At 42.0% G+C, this 17,854-nt stretch overlaps 1 protein-coding gene across 1 annotated transcript; it reads right to left on the reverse strand.

The window, feature by feature from the left end:
- Window positions 1-1,870: 1,870 nt before the first annotated feature.
- On the reverse strand, window positions 1,871-6,509 carry LOC119216601 (uncharacterized). Its single transcript, XM_062563479.1, has 9 exons — window positions 5,744-6,509; window positions 5,020-5,160; window positions 4,725-4,799; window positions 4,012-4,130; window positions 3,355-3,529; window positions 3,117-3,242; window positions 2,765-2,936; window positions 2,561-2,670; window positions 1,871-2,086 (listed from the first exon to the last, which is right to left on the reverse strand). The coding sequence occupies exons 1-9, from the start codon at window positions 5,873-5,875 to the stop codon at window positions 1,871-1,873; spliced, it is 1,266 nt and encodes a 421-aa protein (XP_062419463.1). The 5' UTR covers window positions 5,876-6,509.
- Between the last annotated feature and the right edge of the window lie 11,345 nt (window positions 6,510-17,854).

Here is a 17,854-nt window from a genome sequence, read left to right on the forward strand (position 1 = left end):
TAAAACAATAATACCACAGTACACCAATGCATAAACAATTCACCAAGGTCACTGACTTTTTAATCTTCCTAATACTGTGTTAAGTTTTAATTTTACTTTTCCTAAACCTTTATAGTAACCTTTATGTATTTCTTACATCTGTAATTAATCATGTTTCAGTTCGTAAAGAGTTACAGGGTTGACAGAATCGCATTAAAGAAAAATTAATCCCCCTAATCAATGTTTTTTCATACCTACAGGCTTTGTATTAACGGCCCTTCAGATGAGGATGACTTCCTTTGGAGAGCTTAGCAATGCAACCATCATTGAACGTGTTAAAGAGGTACGTAAAACAGAAATTGTAAATTGGTTTAAAAATGCTCTTTACCAACATTATCAATCTAATCTTCTGTGTTTTCTTTTAATTTAGTTTTTTGAAAAGCAGCTCCCGAATGGAACATTTTACACAATCAACGTAGCAAACAGTCAAAGGGTTAAAGATGATGTTAATTGAAGACAGCACTTCAGGGTTATGCTGGCAGATTTGTTTCAACATTATGTCAAGTGGTAGTTGACCTTATTACTTTATATCTGGAAAGACTCCTTTGACAATTTAGCAGAACGTATCAAATGTTGTTCCACTTAAGTGTAACAACTTAAGTTTTTCAATCAAAAAGGTTTTCGCTCAACAACCCCTGAACAATTTCCTAAGGAATTGGAGAGGTTTATTGGATGTTCACAGAAGAATTTAAGGCTCAAGCTCAAGGAATATACTCTATCAAACAGTAATGGGCATTAATAATTCCCATGCTCTTTAACTGGCAAAGAAGCTGCCAGAAAACACTACACCCATTCATCATGAAGGAGGAAAGTTCTCACATAAACACAGGTTACAATAAAGTCATTGAGTGCAGAGCTTACAGAATGTGTCTTCCAGACAGAAAGTGAGAGCACTGCTCGTTTGTTGTTTGCTATGCCTTCATGGCCTTCGGTGCCGAGAGGGATGTCTCAAAGATATTCTGTGTGCCAATTCACTTTTAAAGTAACTTTAAAACTTTCCAACTTTTCATTGGGTTGGAGGCACGAATTAACATTGAATTTACACCACTGTTTATCAGTCATTTATTATTCCCTCGCTGTAATTGTTGAGCATCAACCCCAAATTTATATATATATATATATGCGCACTTTTATTTCCTTCGTTTACTTTCACTTGCATCAAAAGTTATTTGTATTTTTCGATACTTTGGTCTGTCAAAACCTGTTTAACCTTTGACCATGTCAAATGTATATAAAAAAATATCACAAAAAGTATTGTATCTTTTAACGAATTTACATTTTTAATTAATTCCCATAATTATTGTAAAACATTTCCTCAATATGCCATCAGCAGAAACACACAGGTAATAAAAAAGATGTCAAAAAGACTTGGGTGCAATCTTTATCACAGTTAAGTATATTAAATTAACTATTAAAATATTAAAAACATGGATGAAAATCTTCAGTTGAAGAATTCATCCTTGGAATTTCCTTCACCTGCATCAATGACCGAGTACAATACGTTGACGCCTTTCCCCATCTTTGATCTACAACAGCCAAAAGCCCCACTGACCCCAAAACTATACTTTATCTTTGAAAAGACAATTTTTCCATTGAAACAAACAAATTAAAGTATGTGAAGAGCTGCTATAGTCCACTTAACTCTGAATCAATCAAGCATTGGACAATGCAAACATAAAACTTGGCTCGTTAATCAGGTCAGAAGAGTTAATGTGACAAACTGTTCACAGACCAGCACGTTGCTTTCTTTACCCTCACATTGTCTGCATATCACAGAAACCTTTGAGATCGACAAAGTCACTGTCAGCAGGCGCTCAATAATCCATCAACCTCATAAACTCGTCACCACTCCAATGCTGCCTCTCTCCCCCCGCCCCCCCCCCTCCCCATCTCCCTCTGTTGGGAAATGTGTAGAGCCAAGGGCTTCATGCAAAGCTCTGCTTAGCAGCGCCAACAGGTCAACAGGCCCCGCCGCTGACCTGGGCAGGAAGAGCTCCAGAGCGCAAGTGGAGGCGTAAGGAAGCCGCGCCCCCGACATCCTTGCATCCTGGAGAGTTAATTCAATGAGATGTTAATATGACATCAAGGTTTATCTCGCATCTTCTTAAACGGTGAAATGCAAACCACGAAGAAAATACTGATGATTTTCTTTTTAAATTCAATAATATCAAAGAATATTCAATTTCATAAAAAAGGCTATTACCAAAATGTTGAGTATCCTGTAAACAATGAGTAGACTAGTAGAGTAAAAATGAATTGAAAATGAAAATGAAATGGAGTTTTTGTCAAATTCTCTGTTACATCTTAATAGTGATTTGAACTGGTTTAAAAATTGATGTAAAAACACTGCTTGTTTGTTGTTCGCTATGCCTTCAGAATTGTTCAGTGCCGAGAAGGAAGTCTCTAAGATATTCTGTGTGCCAATTAACTTTAGCTGAGGTCTCAGCAGGATGTCAACAGCAGAATCATGTCGTAGCATTTTAGTAATTGAACAATGTCGCCTTGTGAGATAGATACCGACCTGGGAGTAAAAACGTAGGGAGATCATTGTGGAGAAACCGAGAGGAGGCAGATGATCAGCTCCACTGATGAAGGCGAGGAGGTCCTCAAAGGAAAAATTTGCCTTACCATCTGCTTGTGGACACGGACATTTTTTTGTAAAAACTCCTAGCGAACCCTGAAACATCTTTTCACTCTGATCCTGCGGGCATCCCTGTGTTCTTACCGCTGACCAAAGTAAGGGCCGCTTCCCAGTGTCCAACTGTTGCCTCTTCAGCTGCCTTCAGCTGGCTGTCTGGGCGGCTGTAGCAGACGATGAAAAGCTGTTTGAACTCCTCCAGGGTCAGAGGCGGCTGCTGTGAGCTTCTCATCACAGGCACACCTTCCTCCCAGTTGGACTGTATCGTTTAATAAAAGGAGTTTAAATTGATGTATTACTGAAAACTAAAATAAAGGGAACTCACACACTCTGACAACCTGAAATGAATCGATATCTGTTTGAGCCACCACGTGATATCCCAAAAGACATGTCAATAATTTTGGATTTTTTTAAGAGAAACAGAGCACTTGTGGTTTACCTGCGGGTAGTCCTGTTGGCTGAGGATGTACAAAGCACCATGTCCAGAGATCCTGAGTACCTGCTCACCAGTCCAGCCCTCTGCAGGAGGGTCTGGGACAAATAGCAGCCCAGAGCCCACGACACACTACAAAGCACACATACCATCAGAACACAAGATGTGGAAGAGTAGCAGGGAAACTGTAAATGTGCAAAAAACGTTAAGTCAAACAGGCTCCCACAGGGACAGAAATACACACCTGTAGAAATGTGAAGGAGAACCTTTGTCCCGCTCGTTTTACAAAACGCCCTCGGAAGAGCATTGCCAGCCGACTCTCCATCTGACTGGTCGACCATTCGTAATCAATGGAGATGCGAGCAGTCAATCCCACGGCGGCTAGAGCTGCTTTTTCCCTGCCCCGAGGAACAGTGTGTCTGAAAGAACAGATGCAAACACGTCCTTTATTTTTTAAACAATATCTTTACTAGATATTAGAATATGTACATCAACAATTTTGAAATATGTCACTAACTATTTCTACTACCATGGTCACAAAATTACGTTTTGTAAATGTGTTTCTGAAAGGACACTCATGTTCAAAAGAACAGTCAGGTATAAACCTGATTTGAAAGGCAGTCTACATTGCTTAGTGTCAGGGTTTCACGCTCTGAGGAAAATTAAGCTTAAATTAATTCTGACCATGGGTGTTGATGGCAAAAGAAAATATGTAGTTGTACAAAAACAAGTATGTAATTGCACAAGAAAGGTCAATAGAGTCAAAGCAAACATTAGGATATCAGTTAAAATTGGCCTTTTACTCAATAAAACATCATGGAATAAGAGTGGTGCTAGAAACACTTAATCCCCACTGGCACTGATGGAAAACATGTTCTTGCAGCACAATAACAAGTCTCACCTCTCCTGCTGTGCCAGGTAGTGTCCTCTGGGGAGACAGACCACATCTTTGACCACCAGTCCCGTCTTCCATGGAGTCAGTCTTCTCCACTTGAGACATCTGGCCTTGTTTGGAAATGGCTGCAGCACACACATATTGTTAATTCCCATTTACTGTGCACACAGTTTCTCAAAATAATAATGTTTCTTATATCTCTGATGCTTTTTCAATTTAAAAACATCAAGGAAAAAAGGACAATATGTCTTCAATTATTCAACGGAAAAGAAATCAAAGTAAATTTACCGTAAGAACTCAATAAAGTGAAACCCTAGGGTCACATGAAATAACATCTTGCTAGGAAGGAAAAACATTGCGCATTTGTCCTTATTTTCTAAAATGTCTTACACTAAACATGTGGGTATGAGCCAATACACCGTGTAGATAAGCAGACAAGTAGGACCATGACTGAAATTAAAGATAAGCGATTTATTGATTGAATCAGTAAAAACGCTTTGTTTGGTTTCACGTTGCCTTTCTGGGCTCAGGGTTCATTTACAACAGCTCTCTAGTTCCGCCAATACACTAAACCCCACACAAGTCCATTTTTACATTATTGCCATGGAAGAGGGCCAAACAGCAGGAGAAACTGTTTGCACACTCCACCAAGCTGAACTGTTGAACTGTCACAAAGATCGGGATCAGCTGATGAAAAAATAAAACCTCAAGTGACATACCAGGGCCATGATGGAAGTATCACCTGGTTTAATAGCCATTCGCTCAGTAGCACGGTGTTGGAGGGGAGAAAGCACCTGAATGAAGGAGAGAAAAGAGAAAGCAGATGATCTGGTTGGGAAATGAAAAAACCTAAAACGCTAAAGGAAGCTGCTCAGAGATCCCGAAAAGCCGTTCATTCTCAATCTGTAGGTTCAACTCCTTTCACACGGTACTACATGAAGAGGGGTTGTTTGAATTGTTGCTCTATACATTTGTTCATTTATATTATTACGTTCTTCACGAATACTTACTGACCTCCATTTCTATCTGAATATCCTCCACGAAAGGAGAGCAGGGCTCTGTTTTGGGCTCTGCCTGGTCCCCTGGGGGTGCAGTCTGGACCGCCGGCTCTGGTTCCTTCCCACATTTGGGAACGAGAGGATTGTCCAGGTGTTTCTGGGCTCAAGAACAGGAAAATAATGATTTGACATAACAATGGATCGAAGATGTTGGTTTTGGTTTAATGCAAAAAGAAGGCATAAACAGCTGTATTTTCTGTTTGAGTCCTTGTCAACAAGTTTTTATAAGGAACCACTATCCAACAAAAAAATAATTTGAAAAATATGTTGGTTGATTTAGACCTTTAATCTAAGTAGTAGTACTATATATTCTCACTGTTATCAAAAGTAATTGGTATTGCTCAGTAATATCAAATTGGATCCGTGATTTACAGTGATTGGTTTGTAAAGGAATCAACTAATCTAACTCCTTTTAACTACAGTTCCAACTAGATTCTTATCAGGTTAAAACTAAAAACAGATAACATTTACATACCGAAATTGGCTGGAAAAGACTTGTTTATATCTCTTTAGTCTGAAGTTATGAGGTCACATTTAGCAGAGAATACCATTTGTACTTCAAATAGAACAAGCCATTGTGAAGTACACGAATAGCAGTTTGAGGATCACCACAGTCTTGTTCTAGTTCAAATGTCTTATTCAACCCGAATGCTCTGTGGTTTTTAGAACAAAAGACACACCTGGTCATAGCTCTGTTCTTCCTTAGTCTCCTTTGTTGATGTCTCCATGCAGGGCTCCCCTGAAGAAAACAGCTCCATCTCAATGTTTTCTGTGAGGATCAGTGAAGCCACGTTCCTTTCACCCAGCTTCATCTTCTCTGGTGGAACCTTTTATCTCAGTCTTTATATCTTTTCCAATATATGCTCCACTTTTTGTCAGAGCCAACTTCTCTTCACTCTTCCTTTAGTCTTCTCAGACCATTTGCTTTGTCCTTGCTTCAGCTTTCTCTTGCTCTCCATTTGTTTATCTACTTGATCTTTTGTCCACTTGTGTTGTTTTCATGCTTGTACTGCTTTCTAATGCCAAATATACCTTTCCACTTAAAACAGTTTAAACTTCAAACAATTGCAGACCTCCAAACATCTCAACAGCAGAGATCTCATTACCTCAAGGTGTGATCTATCACATGTTGACAATGATTGGCTCAGAGCGGTGCTCTCCAGATGTGATTAGATCAGTGGACTGTGCAGAAGTTGTCATTGGTTGAGAGGTTTGTGATGAAGCTCCTAGTTGGTTCAGCCGTTTCTTAAGAGTCACATGTTGGCCGCTTGTTGATCTCTGAGCTTTAAAATAGTTTTAATGAGCAGCAAATTTGATGAGCTGCAAATTTTCATCAATATCTCATAACTGCATGTCCTTGAAGCTGCAGGGAAGAAATACTAAGGGGTTAAATTAAAACCCATATTATGTTGATAAAGTTTTCTCTAAATTTCTGTGTCTTTGTTAATTAAAATCGAATTTCAACCAGTCAAAAAATGTTAGAATGCCAAGAAGTTACTTAGGTTTCAGCAGAAGCATTGTTCTACTGGCTCAAAATATTTCTTAAAACCACACCTCATTCCTGTGGTTTCAAAGCACACAGTGAACAAGCTGTAATCAATGTCAGCCCACTGAGTCAGCAAGACAAATGAATCTATTCAAAACCAACAATCCCAAGAAATGTGACAACCACTTGTTTACCCGAGGTCAAGCTACACCATGGGACTTGAAAAGAAATAAAATAACCCAATTATTATAATCCCAATTATTTTTATAGGCTAGTGTTGTTGACATGGGCATTCGATTTGGATGATGTCCAAAAACCTGCTGATCAAGGAAGCAACAAAACAGTTTTCCGCATTTCTGAGATGTCACATGCCATGCAATGTTTTCACCCAACAGTGAGACTAAGTTTCAACAGAAAAAGAGTGCTTGAAATGTGTGGCTGAAAACATCCGAGGTTTTCATATTCCACAGCTGTGAAATATAATAATCTGTGGCAAATTTCACGGTTACATGAGTTTGAGGACACAAGTTTTTGTTTGAAAACCACTGTTTAGTTTGCCCTCTTTTTTTAACAAAAGTTTTAAAAAAGCACATTGGTAATACGTTTGAGGACAGATTATAATATGGATTTATTGTCTTGTTTTGACATTGAATCAAATGAAGGTTTAGGGAAGGAAATACTGTGGTGGACACTGAAGCTTTCTAGCACTATACACTTAGAAAGCCCCTGGTTTCAGTAATCGCAGCCCTCGTTTAAGTATTATAATAAATAACGTTTAACAGTACGGTCCACAAGAAGACACCAAGACAACAAATGTTAGGAAAGTGACAGACTAAAAAGTCACACTCTTTTTCCATATTGGATGAATATGTTAACATGCCGCCGCCCCCCCCCCCAAAGATATGGACATTTTCATATCTGCTGCGGAATGACTTGCTCGTTATAGTGGATTCTGTTGTTGTGTATCCTAGATATTCTATTATCTTCTTTACCTACATTGTCAGTTATAAATAAAGAGAATACATCAGTGAATGACTAATGACTAAAAACTGTTTATGATTGTCTAAGAACAAAGTGCTGACAAAACAAAAGAAAGAGATGGCATGAAGGGTGGCACATCAGCCCATGTGCCAGTTTCTGTCTTGTAGGGGGTGGCAGTGTGTGTGTGTGTGTTTCATGCAAGCAGGTGTCTCTGGCTACATGTCAAAAGGTGAGGCAGGAAATTCGAGACGGCTCCATCATCGGGCATCAATTCCAGGAACTCTGTGGGGCTTGTCTCCATGGCAACCACGACCAGCGTCTCTGTTGAATGAGATACGGCAACATTAAATACTCAGTACAGTACGAACCATGTGATTATCTTGTAAGTGGTGGTTGGCATAGGCTATGATGGCTTGAGGACATCGGTCCAGCATCTTCTCGATGCTGCTGTCGTACTGCCCCCTCCTGGTGGCGCAGAGGAGGTGCAGGCTGAAGCCCCATAAGGTTTGGTCTGAAAGACGCTCCATCAGAGGCATGACGGAGGCCACTGACAGCGAAGGGCCACAGAGGAGAGACTGCAGAGGGACATAGGAATAAAATCACTGTGCAAATGTGAGAGGAGGAACAGCGGCTTAAAGTGGCTGGTGTTACAAGACAAACAATTAATGCATATTAATCCTAGTGGGAGCATGAGTGAATCGGAGATACACAGGTAGGCAGGACCCTCAGTGAATGAGAGTGAAGTTCACACAAACTCCTTTCTGAACATCCCGCAGGTCAATGCTGTGAGACGGATGGGTGCCTGCTGGCCTCCATCTCAGCCTAGGCTCCTCAATGAAAAGTGAGTAGATCAATTAATGCAGGGTAAAATGCAACAGTACATTGGCTATTATGAGGACCTCTTTGAAAAACCAAACCATGATTAAGAGCAGTAAACGAGTTTGTAAACTTACGTTATAGCAAAAAAATGGTTTTTAATAGAAGCCCTAGCCGAAAAGGTGGAATGTAGCATTGGGTCAGACATAGCGCAAGACATGGGGGCGCAACTGAAAGGGTTAAGTGTCACAAAGGTCACAACGGCGGGGTGGCGTAGCAGGAAGGAGGAGCCAAACGCAGAGTTGCACACAACAAAATACTTTCAAAACTCCAAAAGCCAAAAATGTTGAGGGGAAAAGTGCAAACACGACGAGGAACAGGAACTTCCAGAACACGCAAGACTTCCAATGACGCGACAAGGGACCAAAGACACACGTTCCTTAAATACACTGGGAAGGTGCAGGTGATTGGACACAGGTGGAAACAATCAGGGACACTGAAGAAAATCACAGGGGATGACAGGAGAAGGCAGGAAGTGAAGCTAACCCAGGGATACAAGAGGCAGGAAACTACTAAATAAAACAGGAAACAAACCCAAACCGTGACAGAGAGACACTCTCCTCGGTCCTATTTTTGCACACTTTCTAAAATCCCTGGATGAGAAACTTTGATCAACTGTGACTGAAGTTTTTCACCTTCAGTAGGTGTTGGGGATTGTCCACAGTAGTCCACCTGAGCCCGTCAGACCCAGCTAATTAGATATGTCATTTGCTATTGATCCACTTTATCGTCTGAGCTGATGATGTCATGTCAAAGGAAAGACCTGTCACAAAACGGTGGCACCATCATGTGTTGTGTTAAGCCGCTACTTCTAGTGAAATAATAAACTTCATTTGAAGGAGACGGTTGATTCACAGAAGTAAGGTATTGGGCATCTCAGTTCTTCTCATATTGGAGTTGTTCGACCAATTGGGACAGGAACCCTTTAAGTCCGTAGCGGACGTTGGAAGTAACAAACATCTCATCTCTGTCTCATCACAGTATTGATCACAGTTATTGTTCTCCTACCTTACTAAAATGGTAGTTGCAGTTGAATCATTTATTATAGAAATGGAGATGTATTTCTAGATGTTTATTCAACCTTTTTAATCTGTGCCAGCTATTTTGTCCCTGGGTCCAATCTGCCGTGTCCCTTCCTGAACTATATGGGCAGGAAGTGAGTAAGACAGACAAAAAAACCCCTTCTAAACACGGATGGACACAAGTTTCACATTGTTCTTGTGAGAAACAGAGAGAGAGAGACAGCAGGTGTCCATGCAGACACTTTGTTTGCCTGCTTGTTTGTTTCCCTTGTGGACAGTGGTGTTGCCATAGCGACAGAATATTTTTACAGCACTCATTGCAGAGTGATATTGAAACTTAAACACAGGCATAGCTGTACTGTAAACATGTTCTCCTGTCTGTCTGCACGTGTTAGTAACACCAACGTTATCTCTCGTATGTCGAAACCGGGAAGATCCAGTTCCCAGAATTAGGCCGATCTAAGATAGGAACATCCAAAAAACAGAAATACTTAAAAAAACAAACATTTCCCAACTTTTCTTATTTTATTTTTTTTAAGTCTTCATATATTTGTCTAAAATGTGGTTAACGGCAGGTGATGTAATCATTGACTGCGTGTTAATGTATTTTTGTTCTGTATCTGTGTAATTGGTATGAAATACAAACAGAGTTGCCAGTTTATTTGGATACACTTCGCTCAAACTAATTTAGTGTAAAAAAGTTCTGCAATTAATTCTAACTTTGTGAAGGTTATTGTTTTCAGAAGTTGTTTTAGAGATGTGTTGATTTATCTTTACGATCATTTTGGAGGATCTTGTTGTGTTAAACAATGAGGTGCTCCTGTTCAGCCCACCTTCATTAAAGAAATGGAGTTAGTCTGCGTTAGGTTTAGCTGCACCTAATAAACAATAAACAAGTGTGTACCTGCAGGAAATTAAGTTACTTTCAGTAACTTTCATTCGGTCATGCAGGCCTACGTATGTATGTGCAGGAGGCTGCATATACATTTTCAGATTGCCGCCAGATGTGCAGACGTTAAGACTCCGTGGTCTGGCAACGCGGACAAGACATCTAACTTTATATATACATATCTATCTATCTATATATCTATCTATATATATAGATAGATATATAGATAGATATGTATATATAAAGTTAGAGTCTATATATATATAGATAGATATATAACTAGGCCTGAAACGGTGTCTGGATGAATCAGAAAATGTATTGTTTGACGCTAAATGCGGCATTTTTTTGTCACTGGTATGCTTATAAATGATTGTTGAAAATGTCCATGTGAATAAGATGTACCATGCTAAATTATTTAATGTAAAAGCTTCATAAAATTATATTATGGAGTCTATAATTAGTACTACATTTTATTATCATTAGCAAAAATGTATGATGTCAACAATAATGAGGATAAGGATTCTATTAAGGGACTCAGCATTCTTAGAATGAGAATTGCTATTCTTTAAGGAGCAATGAAATAAATGGATGAAATACTGTTGAATCAAACACGCAAATATTCAAATTATAAGCAAATGAATTAATGCAGCAGTTAAGTTAATCCATAATTATTATGATATAATATTGTGTAGTAAGGCCCTTTTATGCCATAATTAGTGATTTATTCTGTAGTGTGTAAAGTGTAATCTGTTTAGAATGAAAGGCACCTAGCTGGTTTTTCAGGTAATATGCAAGTAGCCTCGTCCCGGCAGTGCATTCATAGTTGAGGGAGGAGTGATCCACAAACCAAATGCAAGGTAAGGAGTAAGGAGTATCCTCAGTCATCATGGAAAGACACATACTTTTTTGTATATTTTTGTATGGATTTTTACATGCATCCTCTGCGCAAGGTAACCATTCAGTTTATCTTTTCATGACTTTGATTGTTTTACTTTCTGATACGACTCACTGCCTCAGAGTAGACCTGAAACAAAAATGAAAGATTTTCTTCCGTGTCTTCTATTTGACATTCTATGAAATATTGTCTACATGTTATGCTGCCATTGTTTTAACCATTTTACGTTTATTTAATCCTTTACTTGTGTTATATTTTATTCTCACAAAGACCCCTAAGAATTGTGAATTGCATTTTCAACATAATTATTATTTATCATCGTCATTATCTTTCCCTATTATCTGTTTAGTTGTTTTTGAAAATGAAATTATCTCCCACTGTCTCATTTTAAATGTGAGTAAAATGCAAAACAATTGTGGCGCCAACAACATCCGCTCCCACTAATGCTCCCACTAATGCCCCCACTACTAATATTGCCCCAGCCACAATTGCCCCAGCCCCAGCTTCTGCAGCTCCAACAATCGCGTTCCCAACAACCGAGGCAACCTCAACTGTTGCCCCAACAGCTGCACCAAATACTGAGGCTCCAACAACTGCAGCACTCACTACAACGACTCTGACAACAGCAATACCCACTACTGGAAATACCAGTACTGCGGCTCCAACAACTTTCTTCCCAACAACGGCTGCACCAACAACTAGGGCCCAAATAACTGCGGCTCAAACAACCATGGCTCTGACAACTGTCGTACCAAATACCAGTACTACGGAGCCAACAGCCGCTGCACCAACAACTGCGGCCCAAATAACTGCGGCTCCAACAACCATGGCTCTGTCACCTGTGGTACCCACTACTGCAAATACCAGTACTACGGATCCAACCGTCGCTGCCCCAACAACTGGGGCCCAAATAACTGCGGCTCCAACAACCATGGCTCTGTCAACTGTGGTACCCACTACTGCAAATACCAGTACTACGGCTCCAACAACGGCTGCACCAACAACTGGGGCCCAAATAACTGCGGCTCCAACAACCATGGCTCTGACAAGTGCGGCACCAACTACTGCAAATACAAGTACTACAGCTCCAACAACGGCTGCACCAACAACTGCGGCCCAAATAACTGCGGCTCCAACAACCATGGCTCTGACAACTGTGGCACCCACTACTGCAAATACCAGTACTACGGATCCAACCGCCGCTGCACCAACAACTGGGGCCCAAATTACTGCGGCTCCAACAACCATGGCTCTGACAACTGTTGTACCAAATACCAGTACTACGGATCCAACAACCGCTGCACCAACAACTGCGGCCCATTTAACTGCGGCCCCAACAACCATGGCTCTGTCAACTGTGGTACCCACTACTGCAAATACCAGTACTACGGCTCCAACAACTGTCTTCCCAACAACGGCTGCACCAACAACTGGGGCCCAAATAACTGCGGCTCCAACAACCATGGCTCTGACAAGTGCGGCACCCACTACTGCAAATACCAGTATTACAGCTCCAACAACGGCTGCACCAACAACTGCGGCCCAAATAACTGCGGCTCCAACAACCATGGCTCTGGCAACTGTGGCACCTACTACTGCAAATACCAGTACTACGGATCCAACAACCGCTGCACCAACAACTGCGGCCCAAATAACTGCGGCTCCAACAACCATGGCTCTGTCAACTGTGGTACCCACTACTGCAAATACCAGTACTACGGCTCCAACAACGGCTGCACCAACAACTGGGGCCCAAATAACTGCGGCTTCAACAACCATGGCTCTGACAACTGTCGTACCAAATACCAGTACTACGGATCCAACAACCGCTGCACCAACAACTGGGGCCCAAATAACTGCGGCTCCAACAACCATGGCTCTGTCAACTGTGGTACCCACTACTGCAAATACCAGTACTACGAATCCAACAACGGCTGCACCAACAACTGCGGCCCAAATAACTGCGGCTCCAACAACCATGGCTCTGTCACCTGTGGTACCCACTACTGCAAATACCAGTACTACGGATCCAACCGTCGCTGCCCCAACAACTGGGGCCCAAATAACTGCGGCTCCAACAACCATGGCTCTGACAACTGTTGTACCAAATACCAGTACTACGGATCCAACAACCGCTGCACCAACAACTGGGGCCCAAATAACTGCGGCTCCAACAACCATGGCTCTGTCAACTGTGGTACCCACTACTGCAAATACTAGTAATACGGATCCAACCGTCGCTGCCCCAACAACTGGGGCCCAAATAACTGCGGCTCCAACAACCATGGCTCTGACAACTGTTGTACCAAATACCAGTACTACGGATCCAACAACCGCTGCACCAACAACTGCGGCCCAAATAACTGCGGCCCCAACAACCATGGCTCTGACAAGTGCGGCACCAACTACTGCAAATGCCAGTACTACAGCTGCACCGAATGCCAGTACTACAGCTGCACCAACAACTGCGGCCCAAATAACTGCGGCTCCTACAACTGTCTTCCCAACAACGGCTGCACCAACAACTGGGGCCCAAATAACTGCGGCTCCAACAACCATGGCTCTGTCAACGGTGGTACCCACTACTGCAAATACCAGTATTACGGCTCCAACAACGGCTGCACCAACAACTGGGGCCCAAATAACTGCGGCTCCAACAACCATGGCTCTGACAAGTGCGGCACCAACTACTGCAAATGCCAGTACTACAGCTCCAACAACAGCTGCACCAACAACTGCGGCCCAAATAACTACGGCTCCAACAACTGTCTTCCCAACAACGGCTGCACCAACAACTGGGGCCCAAATAACTGCGGCTCCAACAACCATGGCTCTGACAAGTGTGGCACCCGCTACTGCAAATACCAGTATTACAGCTCCAACAACGGCTGCACCAACAACTGCGGCCCAAATAACTGCGGCTCCTACAACCATGGCTCTGTCACTTGTGGTACCCACTACTGCAAATACCAGTACTACGGATCCAACCGTCGCTGCCCCAACAACTGGGGCCCAAATAACTGCGGCTCCAACAACCATGGCTCTGGCAACTGTGGCACCTACTACTGCAAATACCAGTACTACGGATCCAACAACCGCTGCACCAACAACTGCGGCCCAAATAACTGCGGCTCCTACAACCATGGCTCTGTCACTTGTGGTACCCACTACTGCAAATACCAGTACTACGGATCCAACCGTCGCTGCCCCAACAACTGGGGCCCAAATAACTGCGGCTCCAACAACCATGGCTCTGACAACTGTTGTACCAAATACCAGTACTACGGATCCAACAACCGCTGCACCAACAACTGCGGCCCAAATAACTGCGGCCCCAACAACCATGGCTCTGACAAGTGCGGCACCAACTACTGCAAATGCCAGTACTACAGCTGCACCGAATGCCAGTACTACAGCTGCACCAACAACTGCGGCCCAAATAACTGCGGCTCCTACAACTGTCTTCCCAACAACGGCTGCACCAACAACTGGGGCCCAAATAACTGCGGCTCCAACAACCATGGCTCTGTCAACGGTGGTACCCACTACTGCAAATACCAGTATTACGGCTCCAACAACGGCTGCACCAACAACTGGGGCCCAAATAACTCCGGCTCCAACAACCATGGCTATGACAAGTGCGGCACCAACTACTGCAAATGTCAGTACTACAGCTCCAACAACAGCTGCACCAACAACTGCGGCCCAAATAACTGCGGCTCCTACAACTGTCTTCCCAACAACGGCTGCACCAACAACTGGGGCCCAAATAACTGCGGCTCCAACAACCATGGCTCTGACAAGTGTGGCACCCACTACTGCAAATACCAGTATTACAGCTCCAACAACGGCTGCACCAACAACTGCGGCCCAAATAACTGCGGCTCCAACAACCATGGCTCTGGCAACTGTGGCACCTACTACTGCAAATACCAGTACTACGGATCCAACAACCGCTGCACCAACAACTGCGGCCCAAATAACTGCGGCTCCTACAACCATGGCTCTGTCACTTGTGGTACCCACTACTGCAAATACCAGTACTACGGATCCAACAACCGCTGCACCAACAACTGCGGCCCAAATAACTGCGGCTCCTACAACTGTCTTCCCAACAACGGCTGCACCAACAACTGGGGCCCAAATAACTGCGGCTCCAACAACCATGGCTCTGTCAACAGTGGTACCCACTACTGCAAATACCAGTACTACGGCTCCAACAACGGCTGCACCAACAACTGGGGCCCAAATAACTGCGGCTCCAACAACCATGGCTCTGACAACTGTGGCACCCACTACTGCAAATACCAGTACTACGGCTCCAACAACTGTCTTCCCAACAACGGCTGCACCAACAACTCCAAACCAAGGCTAGTGACACTGGGATATTTATCCTTTTTCAGCTTTACTTTCTCATCCATACTGTCAATATAACAGGAATGTTCTCTAATTCGTATTCATTAAATAAGCCTTAAAAACTGCTGGTTTGAGTTCACATTAACAAAATATAATTGAATCCCTATTGACCCAAAGCAGCTCCCACTACCGCGGCCCCAAAAACCGCTGCCCCAACAATTGCAATGCCCACTAGTGTGGCTCAGAATGTGTTTTTGATCATATCAACACAGAAACTAATATACTGCATAAATCCCCAATACCTATTACTAATCTTCAGATTTCTAGATGTATTTTACATTAATTACAAATTACATTACAAAGTTCGCCATCATTAAAACAATAATACCACAGTACACCAATGCATATACAATACACCAAGGTCACTGACTGGTCAATCTTCCTAGAATTGTGTTAAGTACAATGTTTTTTAATACCTACAGGTTTTGTATTGATGGCCCTTCAGATGAGGATAACTTCCTTTGGAGAGCTTAGCAATGCAACCATTATTGAATATGTTAAAGAGGTACGTAAAAAACAGAAGTGGTAAATTAACTGGTTTAAAAATGCTCTTTACCTAAAATCATCAGTCTAATCTTCTCTGTGTTTTCTCTCAATTTAGTTTTTTGAAAAGCAGCTCCCGAACGGAACATCTCACACAATCAACGTGGCAAACATTCAAAGTGTTATTTCTTAAAGACAGCCGTTCAAAGGTATGCTGCCAGAATTGTTTCAACACGATGTCAAGTGGTAATTAACAGTGATCTAAAGCCAACACCTAGAAATTTCCAGAACCATCTCAATTTCCCTCTGGGTTTTTAATCAAAAAGGTTTTCACTCTACAATCCCTGAACAGTATCCCAAAGATTTGGAGATGTTTATTGGATGTTCAAAGAAGAAATTAAGGCTCAAGCCAAGGAATATGCTCAAACAGTAATGGGCATTAATAATTCCCATCCTCTTTAACTGGAAGAGAATCTGCCAGAAAACACAAAGTAAGAAAAAGTTATCACATAAACACATGTTACAATAAACTTGGTGCCTACAATGAGTAGGCTGGAGGAAATAGATTTTCAGACCCGTTTCTTTAGCATTTAAAATGAATTGGCCGTTTTTGTCCAACCCTCTGACATGTTAATAGTGATTTAAACACAATCATGGTTTAAAAATTGTTTTAAAAATATACGTAGGAGCCTCGTTGCAAAAATTCAGAGGTGCGTGACAAAGCGCCTCCAACAATGTGAAGACTTTGCTCTCTTTCTTCCGATGAACTGGAATCTAGTTTGTCTGCATACATAGCTGTGGATAAGGGTTGAAGATGTGTTATCACTGATGACACATAGGAGAAGGGGACAGTTACGTAACATAAGACGGGTAGATAAAATCCAGCGATCTGATTGGTTGAGAGCGAGTCACAGGGGGTGCATTATTTGAGCAATAAGGTACAAGAGGCAATATGGTACGAGACAAAGTACTGCCTCAAGTACCTTCTTGCTTTTATAATACTATTTAAAATGTTGTTGGTAACCGTATGTAAAGCACAAAACAGCCACCAAACGTTTTGCATCACATGTCATCAGTCTAGAGGAGAAATAGTCCCCCGTACGTGCATGTAAACAGCATTGGGCCCCGCACCATCTCATTAATTCACATCGCTCACGGCTGGATTTCATCTACCAGTATTATAATAATGCATTAAGGTACAAGAGGCTGTATTTCATCATCCAATAATGTAACTGTTCAAGGGCAATGTCTCTGGTGGAAACTTTTATCTCAGTATTTATATCTTTTCCACTATATACTCCACTTTTTGCCTCAACCAACTCTTCCTTTACTCTTCTCAGACCATTTGTTTTGTCCTTACTTCAGATTTCTCTTGCTCTCCATTTGTTTATCTACTTCATCTTTTGTCCACTTGTATCGTTTTCATGCTTGTACTGCTTTTTCATTGCCGATAGTCCTTTCCACTCAAAACAGTTGAAATTTCAAACAATGGTAGACCTCCAAACATCTCAACAGCTGTAGAAAATGTATAGGTCATAAGAGTTTGAGGACAGATTATAATATGGATTTATTGTCTTGTTTTGACATTGAATCAAATGAAGGTTTAGGGAAGGAAATACTGTGGTGGACACTGAAGCTTTCTAGTACTATACACTTAGAAAGCCCCTGGTTTCAGTAATCGCAGCCCTCGTTTAAGTATTATAATAAATAACGTTTAACAGTACGGTCCACAAGAAGACACCA

This window comes from Pungitius pungitius, chromosome 7 (assembly GCF_949316345.1).
Source record: "Pungitius pungitius chromosome 7, fPunPun2.1, whole genome shotgun sequence".
Classification (NCBI taxonomy): domain Eukaryota; kingdom Metazoa; phylum Chordata; class Actinopteri; order Perciformes; family Gasterosteidae; genus Pungitius; species Pungitius pungitius.